Source organism: Primulina eburnea, chromosome 7, assembly GCF_022965805.1.
Source record: "Primulina eburnea isolate SZY01 chromosome 7, ASM2296580v1, whole genome shotgun sequence".
Taxonomy (NCBI): Eukaryota; Viridiplantae; Streptophyta; class Magnoliopsida; order Lamiales; family Gesneriaceae; genus Primulina; species Primulina eburnea.
This window is the reverse complement of record NC_133107.1, coordinates 9,638,901-9,662,854: the sequence shown is the minus strand read 5'-3', so window position 1 is coordinate 9,662,854 and position 23,954 is coordinate 9,638,901. Positions and strand designations below refer to the sequence as shown.

At 37.1% G+C, this 23,954-nt stretch overlaps 2 protein-coding genes across 3 annotated transcripts; both read right to left on the bottom strand.

Annotated features, from left to right (window-relative positions):
• Positions 1-1,227: 1,227 nt before the first annotated feature.
• LOC140837196 (cell division control protein 48 homolog B) lies at positions 1,228-6,077 on the bottom strand. Its single transcript, XM_073203258.1, has 12 exons — positions 5,894-6,077; positions 5,744-5,788; positions 5,586-5,641; positions 5,065-5,214; positions 4,741-4,848; positions 4,372-4,471; positions 3,980-4,252; positions 3,731-3,900; positions 3,005-3,133; positions 2,159-2,246; positions 1,980-2,057; positions 1,228-1,833 (listed from the first exon to the last, which is right to left on the bottom strand). The coding sequence occupies exons 1-12, from the start codon at positions 6,026-6,028 to the stop codon at positions 1,360-1,362; spliced, it is 1,806 nt and encodes a 601-aa protein (XP_073059359.1). The 5' UTR covers positions 6,029-6,077; the 3' UTR covers positions 1,228-1,359.
• Positions 6,078-11,834: 5,757 nt separating this feature from the next.
• LOC140837195 (uncharacterized) lies at positions 11,835-22,912 on the bottom strand. 2 transcript variants are annotated; one of them, XM_073203256.1, is made up of 14 exons: positions 22,663-22,912; positions 22,296-22,578; positions 21,581-21,774; positions 21,335-21,467; positions 20,562-20,825; positions 20,370-20,461; positions 20,125-20,239; positions 19,825-19,930; positions 19,446-19,539; positions 13,182-13,375; positions 12,815-12,914; positions 12,619-12,735; positions 12,278-12,334; positions 11,835-12,072 (listed from the first exon to the last, which is right to left on the bottom strand). In XM_073203256.1, the coding sequence occupies exons 1-14, from the start codon at positions 22,756-22,758 to the stop codon at positions 11,977-11,979; spliced, it is 1,941 nt and encodes a 646-aa protein (XP_073059357.1). In that variant the 5' UTR covers positions 22,759-22,912; the 3' UTR covers positions 11,835-11,976. The 2 variants fall into 2 exon arrangements, with proteins under 2 accessions (XP_073059357.1, XP_073059358.1); XM_073203257.1 differs by having other exon boundaries at positions 20,125-20,215.
• Between the last annotated feature and the right edge of the window lie 1,042 nt (positions 22,913-23,954).

Genomic DNA, 23,954 nt, shown 5'->3' with positions numbered 1-23,954 from the left:
AATATCAAAAGTATTTATATCGATGTTGTATCGAAAAACTCGTTATACCGAATCTAATAGTTAATACAACGGTCTTTTCTTTATTATTAATATAAGTTTTTTGGAAATAAAATGTTTTTAAGATGAAAAAGATAAACAAAACAAATATTTATCTTCGTTGATTTTTTTCTATTTGTTACATATCAAACATCGATCAATTCAGACCACTTCATTTCATCTTGTATGTTGTTTATTTGTTATTTGATTATATATGTTGTCAAATTTCATTTTTAATGTTCTATTATTTAATTTTTCTTAATTTGTTCATATTCAATGGGACCGCTAATTTGAAAATGCAATGTCATCGCCATGTCAATCTCATGTTTGTGTTGCATCGGTATCACATCAGTGTCACGTCGAAAAAAAGACTAAAATTGAAGGAAAAACAATAAAAAAAACCAAAAAAAAACATATAAATATTGAAATTTTACAACATAATTGCATAAAATACAAAAAACATAAATAAACTATTATACAAGACCCATAAATATAATTTTCCATCTGTAAATTACATGATCGTATTCACGTTAGTTCACATTATAGTTAAATCCAAAGTTAGTTGACGTCCAACTAGATCGACTCAATATGTATATACTATTAGTAATGCTACATGTACCACTAAAATTATACAAGAATTTTTATAACACAAAAAATTCAATTTAACAAAATCTTATGATAAAATTCAATACAAAATTTAATAAGATAATAACAAAATCTCGCGATATAATTGTTATATATATCGATGCATCACATTTTTTGTGATACTTTTATCGTTATTCGTATATTAGGTGAAAATCAAGCTCGAAATAATAATATAATTCAAACATGTTACTACTGATATATATATATATATATATATATATCATTTCAATATTTTCTAAACAAACATATTACGATTTTTTAAGCAGAATATATTATTAATTTTATGATTCCGATAATTAAAGAAAACATAAAACTTGCAAACCACCTAAATTGGGGTATTTATGAGAAATTTCATGCAATTATCAGGATAATGTTTTAAAGATGCATTTAAAAATGGACATTTATTTATCTTCACACGCGAAGATCACAGAAAAAGGCATGAACCTCACATTTATCCATAAATATTCACAGTTGGAGGACAATGTCCTGAGAACATCAAGAAATTTGAAATGATCAATTGATCTTCTCACAAACTTAAGGATTGAATTGAAGACATGCTTGACGGATGTTTATATCGGAACTTCAATGTTGAATATATCATAAACGAAGAAGAAACACTTTGGAGAAGGGATTTGCGAGGAGAAACAAAATGTATATAATCGAGATAAATAGCGTTTTTCATGTCCTGGGTAATTCTTTACCAGTTTCATTATAACGACTAGAAATATAACTTAAGCCAGTAAATATGAGTAAACTGGCAATACCAAATGTAACAGGACCTACTGAAAGCAAAAAACTCCTGTCCCCCTTCATTTTCTGTTTGCTGCTAGATTCTGATGCTCCGGCGGGCCTCAGAAACTGATGCTTTGAAAATGATGCGTACAAATTGATTTCTTCCTGGGTGAGGGCTGGTTTGAGTGACCTCATTACGGTCTGGAAGTGTCGGTTACATACGACAGAGGCAGATATGTCTTCTCTCAGAGCAACGATTCCTGCTTCTCGGCATAGCCCCTCTACCTCAGCTCCCGTGAAGAGCTCAGTCTCTTCTGCTATTTCTCTGAGATCCACATCGTCGTCTAATTTCATATTACGTGTGTGCACGCTAAGAATTTCGTGTCGAGCTTCTAAATCTGGTGGAGGGACATAAAGGACCTACGATATGTTTACATAAGAAAACAGTTATGCGTCATTCTTAGGAACGAGGTTAAACTGCTGCATTTTATAATCAGGGTGAAACCTGGTCTTTTTGTTCAAGCAGGAAACTTATATATACATGGAGGTATGAAAATGTTACTTACTAAATCAAAGCGTCCAGGACGCAAAAGTGCAGCATCAATTGCGTGAGGACGGTTAGTAGCAGCTAAAACAAGAATTCCCTACAAAAATGAGCGTGTGCATCAAGGATGATTCTATCATAAATTTGTGACACTTGAATGGAATATAGTAATATACATAGGGAGTAATGATCGTGGCTTACTTTAGCCTGCTCTAAGCCATCCATTTCAGTTAGTAAAGTAGATAGTAGCCTTTCCCCGACTGTAGTGCTCCCGCTCGAGCTCCCTCCTCTGCCATTTCAGAGGAGGAATGAGGAAACAATATGTAAAATTAAAAACAGATGTCCCAAAATAAAGAAAAAATGTAGAAACCGGTATTGAAGCAACAAAATAACAAGTGAGTTAAGTCTTGTCGTCATCGGTAAACGGAATCCTCAGACCATGCAACAAAAATTAAAGAATCAAACACAATGTAGGAGGAACCAATCTCATGAAAAGGTTCAACATAAATCATAAACAGCTTATCCTTAGAGGTGGAGTTTAGGTCTATGCTAGTAAGGCGTAAGCCATCATAAAAATAAAAAATGATAAAAACATGACTAACAAAATAAGAAATACTTCAGATATTTTATTGCTATAAAACTAGATATCTTCCATAAAAAAAAAAAAACCGATATTATTAATAGACGCATTCATCAAGCAAAAATTAAGAACGTGGATTAATTTTGAACCTATTTACATGAAAACGAGTGGTGCACCAATCTTATGCACGGCACGGCACAACCCAAATATCCACTCTCTCATCCAAAACATGTCCATGGTTTTAAAATATGAAATTACAACTTATGAAAACAGAACAATTTTCATAATGCATATCCAACAAGATGCGAACCACTGCCCATAACTTAAATTTCTTGGTTAACTTTTTAATTTGATCAATCAAGGAAAACTGGATAGCTATATGATACTGACACCCCTGAACTCAGAAATGCATAGAATATAAGATACTAACCAAAATTGCATAAATTTTATGAAAAAATAAAATTTACCTTTTGGCAGCAACCACATCTGCCTCATCAAAAAAGATTATGCTTGGTGCTGCAAGACGAGCCTTTCGAAACATATTACGCAACAAAGCTTCACCCTCACCAACATACATGGAATATAATTCTGCGCCACTGATGCAGGATATATTGTGAGGAAATCCAATCACAGTAAACATCAGCTTCACAATCATAAAACAATTATAAGTGACCTTTTTTAAAATTTTCTATCAATGTGCAAGAAGGTCAATATGATTGTCATTTCTCATATACAAAAGATAACCTCAAAAATTTATCATCGATAACTTGGAATAAAATAAAAAATAATAATACACTGCAATTTATAAATAATAACAAACAACTATGATGAGGCTTCAAGAATGTACTTCCGCTAATTCGATTTTTAAAAAATCTATGTAAATAAGTATACTAATCAGGATAACAAGAAAATATTGCTTGTTATCTAGGAAACATGCTTTAGAAGGAATTCAACAAGTTTCCTCCCAGGTTTTACTTTTCAAGTTGGCCAGAGTACTTCGAAAAATCTCCAACCTGAACGAATGATATTTATGGGGTAATTTGTAAGCCTGCTCTTGTAATAAGTTATTAAAAGAGTAACTTGTTTAAACAATCATATTTTTGTTTGCAGTGGAAGTTTTCCTTTCTTTCATATCCAAAGATGTCAAGAATCAGTCTACACAGTATTGTCACAAGGGATAAAAGTGAATATACCTCAATGAAAAAAACGAAGCTTTGGCAGCACAAGCAGCAGCCTTAGCAAGGGTTGTTTTCGAGCAACCAGGAGGTCCATGAAGAAGAATGCCCCGAATAGGTGATACTCCCATCCTCAAAAATGCAGAAGAATGCTTTAAAGGCCACTCAACTGCTTGCTGGAGTTTTTTCTGTTTCCAGCGTTAAACATGTGATTAGACCAAGTTCATGTCTCGAATTCAATCAGTAATTAAATGTTATTCTTCAGACCTTCAAGTCTTTCAATCCTCCAATATCATCCCAGGAAACCCTTGGAATTTCCACAGTAACACCTTTAGTTATACTAGGACCAACCACAGACCTAGCGTGCTTCCAGTCATCCATTGTTATTATATGCTGACTATCCTCGGAAGCTTTGTTCAGCGCAGACATGGTGGCCTCACGACATAAAGCTTCTAGATCAGCCCCCACATAACCATTACAAGATGCAGCTATAGCTTGCAGGTCAACATTAGGATCCAAATGAAGCCTCTTTGTGTAGAGCTGAAAATTTGAAAAGGAATAAAACTACCTGAAACATATTTGCTAGAACTAGATAATGTGTGAGATTGTATGATTGTAAAAGAGCAACTTGCATAGAAATGTTTTGAAAGTATTAGAACCTTAAGAATTTGAAAACGTTCATCTTCATTGGGCATGGAAACTTCAACCTCAACATCAAAACGTCCAGAACGTCTTAGTGCAGGATCAATTGCATCCACTCTGGACATAGAGAATAACAGGTTTTTGTATAAGTATAAATAAAAAATTATATTTAATAACTCACACATGACAAATAAACAAAAGACATGCATACCGGAAAAAGGAAACAAAGAATTCATGTTTTTATTTCTTTTAATGTAATAACAGTTCAAATGGCAAGTTTGTCAAATTTAAAAGAATAAATCAACTACTATCAAGTCAATTAGACAGCATAAGTAAAGCCAATGTCCCTAAATTCAACAGAAGCGCTGGCCTTTGGATCCAAATACCTATTAGTTGAAGCAACCACCACAACATGCGATCCAGATGCTGATGAAGATTTGTTGGCGTCCATTAGAATGAAGAGCTGAGAAGCTATGCGAATATCCTGCTCCCTCCTGTGATTAACAAGGAAAAATGCCAGTGGAATATTTCTATTTTCACATTGTTAAACTGATTTCCAGAAAACCTCATTGAAAAATCTCGTCTTACAATTTCCAGAATCCAGGTTTAATGAGAAGAAAGTAAGTTAAAAACAAAATTAGCATACAACGGATTGATATCATTATAAAACCGTATCTAAATTATCAAAAAAATGTTTAATTGACATGCACCTAGAGTCACGACGAGGACAAAGTGCATCTATTTCATCAAAAAATATAACCGAAGGCTTGCCGGATGTCAAATGAGAGTTTGCTTCAGCAAAAGCCTCCCGCAGAATTTTCTCGCTTTCCCCCACATGTGATCTATGAACAGAATGAGGACTGCAAGGCATAACCAGCAATAATACTCGCTTAAAATCTACAAGTAAAACTAAAACCACCAAAGCAACAACGGAAACAAATTAACAACTGTGCATCCATAAAAAGTTAGACAGCTTAGTTTCCTTCTTCTAATGAACTAGGAATGCATAATCACAGTCAACAGCTGCATATTGTTGTCTCCCTCCTCAATTCACTTTACACAACATAAAATAAACTCACAAATGCTTTTTCTCTAAAGATAGAACTTTACTAAAAATATTCAACAGAACTTGGAGAGGTTAATCGTTTCAACAGTCAATCAAAAAAAATTCCAACAGAAACGTATATGATTCAAAAAAATAGTAAAACTCAGATGACAAAAGAAATATCACCTGATAACGATCAAATGCGCATCACATTCGCGAACTGCTGCTCGTACCAAGCTTGTCTAGAACCCAGAAATTAACGAATTAAAACAATCGATGAACTTAGAACACGCATATCAAATACTTGTACAGAGAGTACGTTCAAAGCGAGCAAAGTTTAATACCTTCCCCGTGCCAGGAGGACCGTAGAGCAGCAAACCCCGAGGCCACTGGAAAAACAAACGACGAGTATAAATACAAACCATAGTAATTTTACGGACCTAATCATTCGCAAACGCTATGAGCGAGTGCGTGGGGGTGAAATTGAAGCATACTTTGAGGCCAAGGATTTGAGACTCGCGAGAATATAGCAGAGGATAAGTGATGAGCTCACGGAGAGCTTGCAGGGCTTCGGCGTTTCCGGCTATTGCACTTTCCGCCGTCCACGCGGCGCCGCTGCTGCTCTTCATGTTTCTCTTCCACCACAATTTTCCTTCCACAAAAAACCGCACATTGGGCCGTTTCACAACTATAATTAAATAATAATTGTTCTCATTAAATTTATTGACCTATTATCTTTTTTGTTTAAAAAAAGTAATTTATTGACCTATTATCTTAAGATTGAGTCTCATGTGATACCGTTTTATAGATCTTAATCTGTAGGATGAGTCAACCCAACCGATATTTATAATAAAAATTAATACTCTTAGCATAAAAAGTAATAATTTTTCATGGATAACCCAAATAAGAGATTCGTTTCACAAATACGACATGTGAGACCGTCTCACACAAGTCGTATTTTGTGAGATGGATCTCTTATTTGGGTCATCCATGAAAAATTATTATTTTTTATGCTAAGAGTATTACTTTTTATTGTGAATGTCGATAGGGTTGACCCGTCTCATAGATAAAGATTTGTGAGACCGTCTCACAAAAGATCTACTCTTACATAAAAGTCTAATTTGAATTTTATAGTAACATATTCCAGTAATTTATAAATGTAAATCATAAAAAAATTGTTGGTTACAAATAAATTTTATTTAAATACATAAGTTCTAGTTTTATTTTTAAAATAATCAATGAAAATAAAGATAAAGTGTGATGACAAATGCATGAAAAAAAATTAATAAGACACAAAAAATTCACAATTTAAAAATGAGTTATTAATTAATTAATTTAACAAAAAAAAAACAATTGATATCAATGGAATTTTCGAAAAACTCGTCTTTGACAATCCTCTTGAAAAACAATCGACAAACACCTCGAAAAATGAAACGTTTGATTTTAGAACTAAGTAAATGTGTAAAAAAAGTCAAAGTTTTTTTGAGAAAAAAATATCATAAAACTTGAATTATGTTCAAAATTCTTCATCATAATGTTTATACAACTTTGTTTATATATATATATATATATATATATATATATATATATATATATATAATAACAATTCATGTAAAACTCGAAAGTTGGAGTTTCCATCTTAAAATCTGCTTCCTTGCGCGCCCTGAGGGGCGCTCTTGTTTAAGAGTTAGAGTGCGTCTGGGAGCGTGGTTGCGCTCTCTGACTATCTTTCGAGGTCATTTTGCACTCAGATGTTTCGTTGCTCAACATGATTCTATTAAATACTTCTTTGAATCTTGTTAATCGTTTGAACACACTTGATTCTTTATCTTCAATCACTTTCAAGTTTGTACGAGCGAGACAAAACCAGTTCTCAAAACTCCTTCCAAAAGTCACCTCGTAATGGCTGTTGTCATGTTGGGACCACATAATTCAAAATAGTAGTATATCGCAATCAATATTCTTTTAAGGAACCAACGTAAAATATGGTACCGTGGTTATCAGTGATTATTCTTAGTTTTCACCACAATCTTCCCAGAAAATTAAATTTATTTAATTACATTATTCATTCGAATATCATCATATATATTCCAATATTGATTTAACGAAGAAATCCTCTATTAGTAAATGGTATCGTCCAAGGTTATATAACACAAGGCAAGAGAATATTATAATATTGATAGACACACATATTTCACCCAAAAAATGGTGTCTTGCTTGACATAAAAGTCACCATATCCTTACTTATCATTGATCATCTTCAAAATGCTGATCGATCAAACCACGTCCTGCATCGTACCGGAATTGTCCATGCTAGAACGACACGAACGATGGATTACTCATTATGGCCGCGTTTTCACATTTTTAAGGACAATGTCGGGTTCGTCAAAGGTTTATTAATGAAGCTCGAAATAGGCCGTACAAACTTGGCATCAATGCATTTTCTGCTCAAAGTAATGAAGAGTTAAGGCTGCTAGGAATGGACTCAAGTCGCAACATTTGGTTATAGGGGAATTTTATGAGACACCCTTGTTTAGATACGAAAATGCGAGTGTTGTGCCACCTAGTAAGTCATTTTCAATCCTTAATATGGTTTTCAAGCACCACGACGTTTCATATTTTGAAAATATTTTGTGTTGTTGTGGTCATTGTTCTAAAATATGCGAAAAATCACGGATTAAATGTGATTAGGTACAAATCATGTAACAAAATCTTTGATGTTAGATCAATTTTTCATAATTTATTTTGTTGTTGATAACGAACAAAGTTACTATTGTGAAAATTACGGGGATCGACCTGTCCGGTCAGGTCGCGTGGAGGTCAGGTCGTTGCCCCCAAAATCTATTCAGAATCCACACAACCTTTCGCAAGGGGTAAGACAATTCTTTGGAAACAACACATTGTTTCATGATGCGTTTTCATGAAAGGGTGCATTATTTCATGAAGAGTCGCGTCCGTTCTGAATCAATATTTCATATATATATATATATATATATATATATATATATATATATATATATATATATATATATATAGGGGCGGAGGCACTAAGGGGGCTAGGTTGGGCTCCAGCCCCTCCTAAATTTTTTTTTTTAAAAAAAAATATGTTTTATTTTAAAAAAAATTTTGATTAGCCCCAATCTGTATTTTTTTCTTCTTTAACTTCTCTGTTCTTCTCTCTCAAATCATCACAATTTTGATTGCTTCAAATTGTCGTAACTTCATAATCGGTCGCCAGTTTTAAAAATCGATTGTAGATTCGGAAAGCCCATGGAATAAGCTTTTTTTAATACCAAATTTTCGAAGTTTCTTTGTCGTCTTGAAATCAGCCGTCGCCCATTGGTCGCCGTTTTCACCGAAAATATGAGAAAATCTTAATATTAGACTTTCTACTGCTCGTTCTTGTTGTTCTTCGTTAGATTTCGAATTTTAAAGGTAATTTCAGATTTTAGTATTTCAAAATTTGGGTATTTTGTTTTTTTTTTTTAATTCCGATAATTGATATATATTAAATTTTTTATTGTAGTTAATATTTTGAGCCGATTGATGATATTGATAATTTTTTAGAATTTATTTGAGCATTATTTCGAATTTTCAGTATATTGAGTATTGTCGATTTTTAGTGTTGATTATTTATTATTTGGATGTTTAGATGCTATAAAAAATATAAATGCGAATTTATGGAATTTTGTAGGAATTTTGGAAAAATTCAGAATTATGTAAATGAGATTTTGGAATTAATATTCAGTAGTGTTTTAGCTACATGTTTTTGAAGGTGTTAAATATTAAATATTCATGTTCTATGTTTTAATGAATTCAATGTTTACATATTTTTTATTTTAATTTTTTTAGTTAATTATTTATTTTATTAAATACAGCATGAGACGGAGCCAGCCAGCCCCAGGTAATTTTAAATCCTGGCTCCGCCTCTATATATATATATATGGCATCATTAGTTCAAGAAAAAGCATTCAGATTCTGATTTGATTTATTCACTTAAAAAATTTAGAAAATCTTCATTGTATCCTGAGAGAAATTTTTCGTATCCATGTGACTAAAGCGAGGGAGAAAACATTTCTTAAAAGGAAGCGTTGCAAACGTGCCTTGGAGTTCATTCACATTGTTCGAAATAATCTCACAACATTTGATTAGGGCAAAGACGAGAAAAAATCGATCACAATGGGTTAATCATATTTATTAAGCGCGAAAAAAGCGCTGAAAAGCTTAAGCGTTCTAGATAATACTTTTAAGTTATTAAAACTAAACAAAGCTTAAGCGCATCATAAATAAACATGCTTAAGCTTGTAAAGCTTAAATCTGGACTGTGACGCTTCATAACACTTTGAACGTGTCAGATCACCAAACATTAAAACTAAACAGTACATTACTTTATGGACAATGAAATTCATGGCATGATTGATAGGAAACAGAGTTTGAAGTTGCACAGGTTTTTCTTAAAAGAAATACGTATGTAAATTTGGATCACCAAGTGCAGGAAGTTGCTGGGCATTCTCGGCCACAGCAGCCAGAGAAGGCAACAAGATAACAACAGGCAAACTGGTCTCCCTCTCCGAGCAAGAAAAGTATGCGACAAAACAGACAAGGCGAAACAAGCCTTGCATGCAGCCAAGATTTCGGGGTACGAGAAAGTTTCCATAAACAGGGAGGCACGTGGCTAACAAGTCAGTCTCGGTATCCATCGATGCTAGTGGGATTGAGTTCCAGTTTAACTCGAGTGGGGAGAGTGTGGGACAGACCTCCTAGATCATGGTGTGGCAGCCGTCGGATATGGGAAGACGCTAGTTAAGAATTCTTGGGGGACTAGGTGGGGTATTAATGGAAGGCTAAATGGTGATGGAGAAGGTTATTAGTGCTGAACAAAGGCTCTGTGGGATTGCTATGAATTCTTCATATCCTATTGCTTGATCGCAAGATGCCACACCTCAGTTCAGCCTCCATGAGTTCAACATACTGGAATAAACTTGAGTTTCATTAGCGGGATTTGAATAAATTTTACGGGTCTGTATCGTATTGATTCAATGTATGTTTCTTTTCAGACGTGTGTGTGTGTCAAGTGTAATTCTTGTGCAATTGCAGTTTCATGTGCATGATGTTATTTGAAGCTTTCAAGGTTATGCCCTCAATTTGTACTGTTGGAGTAATCTTTAAATATTTTCAGGGCAAACTCAGAAAATAGAGTTAATTTTATTAGAGAACATGAAAACTAAGCAAGCACCACTTATTTTTCCCACGGGGTCTCCCCCAAAGTCCCAACCCCATTTTCTTTCAATTCCCATAAATTTAGAATACTACATAGACTTTGACTTCAATAGTTCGTCCATACAGTTCAGTTCCTCTTCTGGAACTGGTACGAGCAGAACCACCAATCCTGTTTCAGCTTTTTGGTTAAACTTGGCATCCCTTCCGTCCATGATGCATTTCCCGTGCCGTTGAGAACAGTAGACTCCAAACAGTCCATTTCCCCGGATCTTAAGTCTGACAGTTGCTGCTGATGGCATATCACATTCAGGTGTTTTCTGGAAATGGAACTGCTCCACGACACCACTAGAGTTAAACATGTCGATTGATAATATGTGTCATGAAAAGAGATAATTAGTAGTGGGATGCAGCTGATTATAAGGTTGTTATAGTGTGCTAGAGAAGCTCTCCCCTTTATGGGACAGAGAGTTCGTATTCAAGAACTTTGAGTGTCACTGTGATGCGTCTTTTGGCGAACAAATAATTCCCCCTGATTTATGTGCACTGACTATTGTCTCCACCCCAATCCGTGTTGCGACGCATGATGCATCCATCATCAGGAAAGTTTCTTCAGATGGAGACCTCGTCGCCTCGAGGCCACCATGACCAGCATAGAGTGTCTCGATGATGTTCTGCACATCAACTTTACTGCATCTACTCCACGAGAAGCTAAATAGGCAAGGAATCTAGTTGAAGACCTCCTTGGGGTGAACCAAGCCTAAACCGTGGACGGAAAGACTATACATGACTATATCAAAAATATATGACATTTTAAATTTTATGTTTATTGCTAACCACACGATTATGTACTTTAAATTTTATGTTTTTTAAAAATATATACATTTATGAATTATACATATATGACATGAGCATAGGAGGTATTTGGAACGTATAGACGAGGTATATATTTGTCTGATTATTAAGATACATACCTTTAAATCAAAATTGTGCAAATCTAATTATTTTTAAATAAAAAAGAGAAAGATACAATTGTCTACGTTTACATTTTTGGTATGTGATACAAATACCCTTAGAACGAGGTTTTGAGATTGTTTAATGGAATTTTTATAAAATTTTCTTAACAAATTACAATTTTAAATTTTTTCATAATAATTCCTTCAAAGGATTATATCTTTGACACTTTGACATATATATATATATATATATATATATAATTAAAATATTTTTCAAAATATAGTAAAGAGCAATGAATAGATTGACTGATACTAGGTCTATGAATATCAAAATTGTGTGGATGCCGCAATAGCACATACTCGAAAGAGGCATTCTGCTTCTGGCAATTCAAAGAGTCCAAATATCAATATATTGCCGCACTCCCTGCAGATGCTTGGTTCGCGGCTCGATTACTTCCAAAGTTTTTCTTGTTCGATTCCCTTGCGATTCTTGATCCAAACTGAATCGTTAAAGAGAAAAAAAATGTGGGTGGAAATAATAAGAGACCTTTTAGTAAGACAATCAAACTATCTATATAGAAGAGGGCACTGATACGCGACGCTGACAATAACCCAATCGAGAAGAAAAAGGATATGCGTCGTCGCTAGAGCTTTAGTGCAAGAAGTAACAGGTGCAGAAAGAAGAGCAGAGGTCATAATACAAACCTGGATTGCTCTTTTTGGCAGAGCAGCGGCTTCGTTCAGACCAAGCAACTGGGCAACCTGTAATAGTAATGCGACATCGTCACCCTCAAGCACGCTATTGCACAACCAATTTGACGAAAGTAGGTATTCACACAATTAATTAATATTCTAAAATTAATTAATATTCTAAACGTTGTCTTATTAATTTGAAGTAAAGCATGTTCCTGAAACTGTGTTCAAAGTGGAGGATCCAAACACTTTTCCAATTGTCCTAAATAAATCAGTCTCCGAAAAACTTTTAGCATCTCACTGTTGTTTGCTAAACTTTGGAGCATCAAGTGTGAAAAGTAAAAGAAGCCAACCTCCCGCAGAATTTTCTTGTCGCCAACTCCACTAGGTTGATCAAGGTCTGTGATCTCCCATAAAGGAATATCAAGCAATGTCTTTATGACATCTTCGTCCAAAAATGGGAATCTCGCCTGATACAATATAGTTTCCACAAATCACTACTGCTAGAACATTAAAATTAAGATCTTATATGAAAGGATAAAACAAGACCTCCTTGGCATTGTCAGCTATACACCTATCGTCTCTCCCTAAGTTTCTTTTCCAAATTCTTTGCATGTCTAACTTCATTTCCTGATGGAGCCCAAGCCAACTGATCACGAGCGAGTTGAAGTGCCGTGCAAGAGGAAAAAAGGAAGGAATGTAAGCCTGCTATGCTAGAGCAAACAAATTGATTGGACAGAAAAAACCTTCACCCCCTACTTAGAGTAAAACATTGACATAAATCACAAGAAAAGCTTGAGTTTGCCTTCAATGTAGGGAAAATTTTGAAACGTATTATTTGAGTGTGTCGGATAAAGTAAAAAGAATGACCTTTTGTATCTGATCAAAGATGTTTATGCACAAATAACAGATATACCTCCCATTTCTATACTTTGTCCTATGCCGACCATATCCAGCACACTGTTCATCAGCACCAGCACCCACCAAGAGAACCCTGGCATCCGACTTGTACCTCACATGTCGGCCCACTGCATCACCTGCCGTGCTCACCTCATAAAGCAGGCCATCTCCGCCAGAAGCTATCCATAATGCTACGCCTATATTCAGGTCCTGAAAAAAGTAAGAATTAATAACTTTGGCTGTTATGTTCACGAGCAAGGGATCTGGTTATGGGGAGATTCACGGAGAATTGTTCATTCGCGCAATGGTATGAGCGTGCTTATAGAATTTTTGCCCACGCCTCGCTATTTTGATAAATGGTGGTTGAGGCTCGTTGAAGAAAGAAGCTCACGATCTCCAAACTTTTTGATAGAAGCAAAAATTCAGATGTCTTATTTTATTTCCAAACATCCAATAAATAAACAAACGTCTTAGCAATCAAGAAAACTGAAAGATAAAAATCCCTATCTAAACCAAAACATAAACTCCCTAACAATTGAGATAAACTCTTATTTTAAAGAAAACAAACGAGAGGAAAATCCGAAAATCCTATCACTTCCAGTGATCATCTACACTGCAACTTCGAACTTCCCATGTGTATGCCTTCGATAAACGATATCCTTTGACGCTGGTGGCCTGGGCTCGGTGCTTGTTGCTTCCTGTGGGTTTGGGCTCGTTTCTGGATACTGCTAGGTTGTTACGGTTGTGACATTACACCCCTCTGGAGACATGTGATCCTCCTCGATCACAAATAAAGGAAACTCCTCGGCCAAGGTGGAAGCATCCTGCCAAGAAGCCTCAGTGGGCGAGAGGCCGGTCCAATGGATCAACAGCTTGCAGCTTCCAGGCTGAATTCGAGAATCTAGAATAGCCAATGGCTGGGGTGGCGGTTCTTCTGGGGCGAGCACGGGCAGGTCTGAACTGTGGGGAATAGTTCCCTTAAATGGCTTCAGAGAGGAGATATGGAACATGGGTGGATCAATGAGGAGTCAGGGAGCTTGAGCTTGTACGCGACCTGGCCAATGCGTGAAATAACTTCAAAGGGACCATTGTAGCGTGGAGAGAGCTTCTTATTCATGCAGAAAGCCACACTAGTCTGGCGGTATGGTTGCAAGCGTAGCAGAACCATATCCCCCACCGAAAATTGGACATCCATGTGAGATGAATCATAGTGCGTCTTCACGAGATTCTGGGCATGCAATGGGCGGCTTTAAATTACTTCAAATGGGGACGAGCGCAAGGAAGAATGAAAGCTGGTGTTACAGCAGAATTCTGCCCAGGCAAGCCATGAGGTCCATATCTTAGGAAAGTCACCCGAGAAGCAATGGAGAAAACATTTCCACAACAGGGTTAAGCACCTCCGTTAGCCGTCCGACTGAGGATGGTAAGCGAAAGTAAAACAAAGTTAGTCCTCCAAAATCCGCTAGTGAATGTGATGCCTCTGTCACATACAATGGACTCGGGTAGCTCGTGAAGCCTGAAAATATTCTCAAAGAAAATCCGAAAATCTGTCGACCACGACCAAGAGAACATTTTTGCCTTTAGATAGGGGCAGCCCTTTGATAAAATCCATTGGAGTGTACGTCCACGCATAGTGAGGAACTGGAAGAGGCTGTAATAAACTTGTTGGTTTCAAACTTTCAGTCTTATTGCGTTGGCAAACCGCACACTCCGCAACAAACACCTTTATTTGGGCACGCATGCGTGGCCAGTAGAAATCAAGCGTGATCCAATGCAAAGTCTTCCAATAGCACTCATGGCAAGAGTTATGAAAAAAAGAAATGATAGTGCCCCCTAATGGAGAATCTGAAGGCAAGAAAACCTTCTGGTTATAACAAAGGAAGTCAGCCGAATAGTGGCACCTTCTCGATCAAGGACTGTGGCCTAGAGAGGATTTCGGACCAAATTACAGCCAGCCATTCCAGACTTGGGATTGATAAGGCGCAGATAGATACACTTTCAGTACATCTCGTCGAGAGTGTACATCGGCGACCACATTAGATTTCCCAACATATATTCCACCCGGAAATCAAACGCCAACAGCTTACTGATCCATCGTTGTTGACGGGAAGTTGTGATACATTGCTCTGACAGAAATTTAAGGCTAAATGGTCTATGCATACCAGGAATGAAATTCCGCTCAGATATCTCCACCAGTGGCGGATTGCCTTAGCTAAGCCAATCAACTCCTTTTAGTATGATGATAATTTACAGTGTTGCAACGCCAAAGTAGGCTATATAAGGCAATGGGTCACCCGTTGTGAAGAAGGCTGCACCTGATCCTATCTCTGAAGCATCGCATTCCACCACAAATGGCTCCGAAAAATTAGGCAAGGCCAGCATGGGTGTGAATGTCATAGCCCTTTTTAATTCTTCGAAGGAGGGTGTAGCATCTTGCAACCAAACAAAGGAGCTCTTGCGAAGGTGGCGTGTTAGGGGTGCAATTCCATAATTCTTCACAAACTTGGAGTAAGAACCCGCAAGGCCAAGAAACCCGCGAAGGGCACAGACGGAGGAGGGTGTCGGCCAAGTAGCGATGGCTCCAATTTTTTTGTCATCTACTTCGACCCCCGATTGAGTCACTCGATGGCCAAGGTATGCCACCTCGGTTTGAGCCAGAGAACATTTACATCGCTTTAGGAAAAATTGTTGTGTCTTTATTGTGGAGAAGATCATACGCAAGTGTTTTAAGTGATACTCCCAAGATTTGTTGTAAACCAAAATGTCGTCAAAAAAGACGAGAACAAAACGGCGTAAAAATCCCCAAAGATAGAGTTCATGATAGCCTGGAAGGTAGAGGGTGCATTGTTTAGCCCAAAGGCATGACTAAAAATTCGAAGTGGCCATGATGGGTCTTGAATGCCGTCATGAGAATGCATGATGGGTCCATAAAAACTTGGTGGTAACCTGCTCGGAGATCGAGCTTGGTAAAGTACTGGGCCCATTAAGCTCCTGCAACAACTCGTCAATCACTAGATTTGGAAATTTGTCCTTCACGGATCACGAATTCAGAGCTCGATAGTCCACACACAGGACAGCCATGATTTATCTGCCTTGTTGACTAACAACACGGGTGAAGAGAAAGGTGATTTACTGGGTCAAATAATTCCCTGTCTTAACATCTCAATGCACTGTCGCTCGATCTCATCCTTTTGTGCATATGAATAGCGGTAGGGCAAAACTAAAACAGTGTTTGTCCCTTGGGATAATAGAATTATATGGGTGTGTTGCCTTTGTGGGGGAAGACCATTAGGTTACCCAAAAATATCTTCAAATTCGTCCAGCAGCTCTTGAAGGCTCGGTTGCTCCATTCTGATGGATTCCGTTATTGTAAAGGCAAAAAGGCCAGAATCCAAACTAAGATCTTCTACCTGGAAACTGATCGATCTTCTCTCATATGGGAAATTCATGGTCACATTGGTGAAGTGAGTCCCAGTTAATGACTCCAAGGGTGCACAACCAATTGACGCCCAGGACCACTCCAAACTCACCCAATGATATCAAGAAGAGATCCACGGAGATTAGGGCTCTCCCCAAAACAATCTATACATTTCAGCACACTCCTGAACACTGAAGTTGTTCGCAATTGGCCACGGACACCCTTCGAGTGGGTCTGTTTTCCTCTGAATCTTCTTCGTCAGCGTGCTCATCATCATAAGATGTGTCCTCCATTCCTTCCAAAAGAAACAAGTGTTTTCATCCATGTCCTGGTGCGTATTTCTCGTCGCAGCTGAAGCAGAACCCTTTGGAGCGCTGTTCTTCCAGCTCTGTTCTACTCAATTGTTTGATAATTGGTGTATGATGCTGCCGGTGGGGCCCAGCGCGATGCAAGGGTACACACATTTCCTCCTTCAGATTGTTAGTGTGTGTCTCATATAATCTTACCAGATTCATAGCGGTAGTGAGAGTGATCGGGTGGTGGACTTTAACTTCTATAGCAATGCTCCTACATGATCCACTAATGAACAATTGGGCTTCCTGCATTGTTAAGGAACAAGAACGGGCAGCAACTCCTCGAAATGTTCTTGATAATCACCCCCAAAACCGGTCTGGCGTACTTTGGCCAGATCGCCAAAGGTATCACATCGAATGGGTGAACCAAATCTAAGATCCCATTGTTCTGCAAAGTCGTCCCACTGCATCCCGGGCTGATGCCGTAATTTGCGAAACCACAACTGTGCTGTCAAGGTGGAAGGATGCCAAACATACTTTTTCTGTGTCGTGCGTGTGCTGATGTTAAAAGAAATGCTCGCAGTAATTCTGCCAAGCCAAGGGATCCGACTTTCCATTGCAACAAGGAAAATTCAACCTAGTGTATTACTAACAGTGATTTTTTTCGCCATTCATTTACATGCGGACCTGTAGAGTGTGTGCCATGGGAGTCCTTGCGGTTGTTGTCCCCTATCTGGTCGTGCAAGTTTTTTGTTTTAGATGCGGCAACTTGGAGTGATAACTCCTCAATCGCGTGGCCAGATTTCGCTGTCACTAGTCACTATCTCACTGCCGCTGGCCACTCGCGATTCTGCCCTCTTTGTAGATGGCCATAAAGACCTCCAGCTGCTTGTGCATGGCTAGCAAATCACCCATAACACTTGTCTATAATGCCAAGCTGTTACGTCACGAGCAAGGGATCTGGCTATGGAGCGATTCACGGAGAATTGTTCGCTCGCAATGGTGTGAGCATACTTATGGGATTTTCAAACACGCCTCGCTATTTTGATAAATGGTGATTGATGCTAGTTGAAGAGAGAACCTCACGATCTCCAAATTCTTCGAGAGAAGCAAAACTTCAGATGTCTTATTTTATTTCCAAACTTCCAATAAATAAACAAATGTCTTAGCAATCAAGAAAACTAAAAGATAAAAATATCTATCGAAACCAGAAGATAAACTCCATGACAATTGAGATGTACTCTTATTTTAAGGAAAACAAACGAGAGGAAAATCAGAAAATCCTATCACTTCCAGTAACTATCTAATCTGCAACTACGAACTTCCCATGTGTATGCCTTCGATAAACGATATCCTTGACGCTGGTGGGCTGGGCTCGGTGCTTGTTGCTTCCTGTGGGTTTGGGCTCATTTCCAGATACTGCTGGGTTGTTAAAGTCGTGACATTTACAAATTTCAATAGGAAAATTATTTCTTGATTTCATCCTTCCACTTGATCTAACAATGATGATAGGTACTTCCAAGGTGCCAAGGTTCATAAGATATTTAATCCCATAAAACACGAACTAGACTCGTGATCATATCTACTGGAAACCTTCATAAGATAATTAATCCCATAAACAGGTTCTTCTACCTCAGACAGCACAAATTAGTATATACTAGAAAACACAAATTCTATTACAATCTCAATTTCTTTTTTTTCCCCAAACTTGGAATAAAATTTAAAGAAGTTTTAGATAACAGGAAAAGGCCGCGATGAGATTTTTCTTGCCATGTTCCTATTATATATTTTTTAAAACAATAAACAGGTAAACAGCTCAATTGAGGAGCGTGTGTATCTTGAGAAACAATAAATAGAAATAACCCAAACGTAAAAACAAAGTTGACCTGATTCTGTTAATGTTTTTCCTATCTAAAATATATTTTTACCATTACCATTTTACAAAAAAATATTTATTCTACATCCCTTCTTTTTTAATTAATTAAACATATTCAGTTTTTATAATTTTAGTAAACTGCATCGTTAAAATTACTTTTATATAATTAACCACAAATAATTTTCTGCGCATATTTTACAAATGCTTGTTTGTGGATATGGTTTTAACTTAGTAATATTTTAATTTTAAGATATTTCTAATTGAATATATTTAATAATATTTTTTACTACTTAAATAATTAAATACAATATGAGAATTTTTACTGAATTGAAAAATAGCATATGTAAGAAAACAACATACTTATCAGTGTCCGTTTAAATCGTTTCCATAATCAAAAACTATTTTCGAGTATTGACCATTACTCCTAAAAAGAAACATTCTTTTTCACTCTTCACAAACATTAACTACCAAATAGACACATGTTGATTTGCTATTCAAAAATATTTTAAAAAAAAATTCCAATCAATAGAAAAAAGAAACATATATAAGAAAACAAAAGCACCATCACCCCAAAGTAGACCCAATATTGTCAAAATATAGCATTTAATGCAAGCATGTCTTCGGCATCTCAGAAAATATAGAGCAGCAGAGCAGAAGGTAACGCTAAACATGTTACCTAACAAAATAATTTACCATATAGGTTTTTGCAGGGTTTATAAGTGACTCAACATGCTTCATCTCAGAAGGTAACTTCTGCAAATCAGCGTCAATTTCAACAAGGTTCCATCTGCAAATATGCAAGGTAAAAAAATCAAATTCTCAAATCAAAGGGAAGGCATGGGAAATGATCATTTTGAAAGGGATTCAAACCCAGCAAAAGGGAAAATCAGAATACAAATTGGCATATGCAACATCATTGCATTTTTGCTTATTACTATGTGAATCTCGCATTACAAATATTGATCTAACTCTACAACAGCTACAACATGAGAATTCTGAGTTCTGATTATTTAGTTGCAAATTAACTGCTTCTAAACTGCAATAAAATCTGAACCAAAACTTGATTACAGACCTTCGGAACGGTGCATTCTTTTGTAGTTCTTTCAATCCAGCCCTTGCTGAGATTCTGTCAGGTGCTGACTCACCATCAAAGCTGACATTAAGAAGATCAATTTCGTCTGCCAAAAACAGTTTTTACAAGTGAACAACCTCTGTAATCAACTTTTGCCACAAGAAACAGTTATGTATCAGGAAATCCAAATTTAAATGAGGCACCATATTAATTAAAACCACAATGCAAAGGTCCTGCTTTAGCACATGGAAACATAGGAAAGTCAAGGAAAACATTATCTTTATTGCAAAGAGCACTCACATTTTTTATCAATGCAGTGATGCACCAATGCAGCAATAATCATAGAATCTAAACCACCAGAAAACAGCACTGCTAGTGGAACATATCTCCCCTGTTCATGATTTATTGGAGAAACCTATATAGCACACGAATGATGGACCAAAGCTCTGATTAAAAATAACAGATTATATGAACATAAATCAGGAGGAAAATAACACAGAAAGCATTTTCATATAAAAGTAGTCTATGCAAGATTGTGAACAGACCTTGTAGATTCTATTTGAAGCAGTACGTCTCATTACAGATTCTCTTAAAGCAATCAGCACTCTGTGAGATGCTACTAAAGCTTTCATAGGCCCTGCAGCAATTATACATAGAAATTAAAATTTTGCAACTTTGTGATAATTAATAAAGATATCCAAACATCGAATTTTAACTCCTCGGGTTACAACACCGACCTAATTCCAATGGAAAGGCTGAAAGTATGTCATGCTGAATGATAGGAACATTTCCACAGGAAACACCCAACTCCTCAGGTTTGGGGTGGATGCATGATCTCTCCCATGTAATCAACTCATTTAGCTCAGAGTTATTCCACTCATGTTTTTTACCTTTGCCAAGTAAATGTCCATCCAAATCTAAGGCAGACACTGAGATACTATATATTCCACATGGCAGCTCTTCCCAGAAGTTCAGTTCAACAGTCTGCTTTTCATCAAATTCTGCAAATAAATTCAAAGAAAGCATTAATAGGATTTTGGAGCTGACACTGAAGAACAGGATTTTGGAACTGACGCAGAAGAACAGAACAAAAGGAGATGCAAAAAGAGACAGCCGTAAGAGACCTATGAATAAGAAATCTAGCAGTGTGTAGCATGCTGTATTCAAATAAAAAACAGAACTACAATAAAGAAGGATTGATTCAATGACAACAATTATTCCAATGGAAATGAAACCTTTGGTGAAATCAGAAGCACATAGAATGAGGTGAATTATTGAAGAGCTGTCAAAAATTTGCAGTAGTTATTCAGATTCATTAGGCTTTAAATTGGTTTGGAAAGGGCAAGGAAAATTTTATCTACGGATATTTTGACCACGAGAAGTGGGACAGGTGTTCACAATGGAGCATACCCCTAATTCCTCAGAGACAGGTTACTTATTTTCAAATAGACTAGATCCAAATATGACCCACAAGATAAAAAAAATTAAGCGATCTAACAGCAGCACATACCATAAATGAGGCGCAGTGAAGATGGTGATACAGAAGATAGCAGAAGCCGAGGATCATGGGCTGTTGGCCAGTGAACCAGGAGACTTCGTCTTCCAAATGCATCTCGACCGAACCACAAGGTTTTAGAAGTGTCCTAAATGCATTAAGCAAATAATCCCACAGGTCAAAGAGAGATGGGGCTCATCCTGCATTTTAAACTTTTAGTATAATTAAGAATAACTGAAAAAACTTACCATGCAGATTTACCTGCCAATAGATCAAAGACCAAGGCCCCTTGATTCTGGAAAGGAGTTCTGGAACAGAATCTTGGCTCGTTCCGGAACAGCAAGAAGATCTACTGTCCACGTGGGAAATACAAGAGCAGCACTTCCCCAGAGACTGCATAAGAACCTCGGTGTCATTGCTGTCAGAGTTAAAATAAATTCCTCCAAATATTTCGCCTGGAAATGATCACATGAAATCCATTCATAAGCCAAACCATTCCAAAAGATGATTTATACCAAAAAACAAAAAACTTACAGCAGGCATGTACCACAAAATTCATAGTTAGAAATAATTCTTGACCCTGGTTCACAATCAACTGAAACAGAAATCCAGATAAAACCATAGACCACCCACCAAGATATACGTGAAAAACATTGGAAAAGCAATAAATTAAATTCATACTTCCATCTGAACTTGATCACAGCTGTTAAGATCACACAGCCCATAAAGAATTTCCAAGTCTCAAGCCAAGCGCAATAGAGATGATCTTAAAAACAACAGAGCAAGAACCCAAATTGTTCTACACTTTCCACTGTGGTGGCAGACGGAGTGAGTGAGTACGATGAAATTGGAGATCTTCAATACATTAGTGCACAAACATAAACTAACCGAAAGATACAGATAATAATCATAAAATAAACATCAAACGGCAAATTCTAATACCATTAAATAATCAAAGCAGGACAACTTCTAATACCATTATAAACAAGAACATTCACGGATGCATCAGTCAACGGCTGAACCACAGGATCCACTCCTCTAAGCTGCAAAGTCGCACCAATAAACGTCAATTCCCCAAAAAATCCAAGCCCTGCACCATTTTCCTCCAGCCCATCATCCTCAACTAAAAAAGATTTAACCGTGCAATTCTCACTTTCCTCAGAAACTTTTTTTGAACCAAGATGAACATATTTAGTTCCTAAACTGTCGGGGCCTCTTCTTTGCAGAGCTGCCTTTATGTCATCCTCTGAAAACAAAGGCTGCAACTTTTTACTCGCAAAATCAGACACGAAACTAAAATTAATTAAAAAAACACTAAAAATCAAACTAAATCAGAAAATTACCTGGAAAGATGATTGAGGAGGTGGGCAAGTGTAATCGGAACTTATCAGGGATGAATCAATTTGAATTCCAGATAGTATCAGCGCTATCCCACACATCTTCTCTTCGTTTCTCCCTCTCCAAACCTCTCAAACCCCAACCCAAGTCTGTAAAAAGAGACCCTTTTGTAACTTTGCAAATTTTAGTTTTAATTAATAAAAATTGTAAAAAGAGTTTTCTGGCTAAAAGTTTGCCTCCGGAGCATGATGCTGCGCCTGCGTTCGCTTTGTTGCTATAGAAACTTTTTAGACCGATGGCAGTAAACGTTGCCACGGTTTGGGTTGGACCCGGATCCGGGTCGGTGATCTGGGTCAACAATTTTGACTCAAAAGCGTGACAGTTAAGTAATTGTAAGGTCCATGACACTATTTTTTTGGTCCTGCGATCACATCTTTCGTGTTAGCCCATAAAATATTATTCACGGAACTCTTCACTCCATGTGCCTCCCCACGGCTTGAATCTAAGACCCCTTCTAGACCATAAGTACTTGGATTAAAAAAACATGATACCAATTGAGCTAATGTAAGGTCCAAGACACTACCACTTTTGGGTCTGCGATCACATCCCTCAAGATAGTTGATGCAACCCGGGCAAAAATGACGAGCCGGGTACTTTGCCGGGTTTGCTATCAAAATGTTAAAGGAAATATGAGCTGGACGCTTGAATTGAATCTCGTGACTCCTCGATCCGATCGGAGAGATCTGCGAACAGGAAAGTAACCACGTGAATGGGCGCCGGCGGGGTGTCCGGCGTGACCACTCTGATGCTTCAGTCAGCAGGGTACTCAAGAATAAAACCAATGTAGCCAAGTGATGGCCAGGTGATTGGTGTAATAGATAGAGAGTAAATGAGAGTATTAAATGTGTGAGTTAATATCTGAATAGAGCAGTAAATGCAAGTAAAGAACCTGATATTTATTAGTAGAGGATGCAATGATGACCTCGTTTTTTGTGTTTGAGCATTATGATATGGGTCGCTAATTATATCATTTTATTCTGACATGTCAAATCTTACCCTAGTCACGTCCAGCCCACTGTTTATCAAATTCTTCGTGTCGGTATCACTACAAGAAAGTGTTTCCGCACGTCAATGTGCGCCGGGAAGATTTCGCGGCGCACTTGCATGCAAGTTGAAAGGTAAAGTTAGAGTACCTGCGCGCATGTCATGTTAATGCTATTATCCGCGGCGTGCATGTGTCCGCATTAATACCATTATTGTATGCATTGTTTGTTGTGGAAACATATAACATTAGCGA

Excerpts from the sequence above, each read along its gene's own strand:
- LOC140837196 (XM_073203258.1), bottom strand. The coding sequence starts at position 6,028 with ATGAAGAGCAGCAGCGGCGCCGCGTGGACGGCGGAAAGTGCAATAGCC. Across the intron at positions 5,215-5,585 it reads GCGCATTTGATCGTTATCAG|TCCTCATTCTGTTCATAGAT; the intron begins GTGATATTTCTT and ends TATGCCTTGCAG. Across the intron at positions 3,901-3,979 it reads GAGGATTGAAAGACTTGAAG|AAAAAACTCCAGCAAGCAGT; the intron begins GTCTGAAGAATA and ends CGCTGGAAACAG.
- LOC140837195 (XM_073203256.1), bottom strand. The coding sequence starts at position 22,758 with ATGTGTGGGATAGCGCTGATACTATCTGGAATTCAAATTGATTCATCC. Across the intron at positions 21,468-21,580 it reads GGTCTTTGATCTATTGGCAG|GACACTTCTAAAACCTTGTG; the intron begins GTAAATCTGCAT and ends TAATGCATTTAG. Across the intron at positions 12,736-12,814 it reads TAGCTGACAATGCCAAGGAG|GCGAGATTCCCATTTTTGGA; the intron begins GTCTTGTTTTAT and ends ATATTGTATCAG.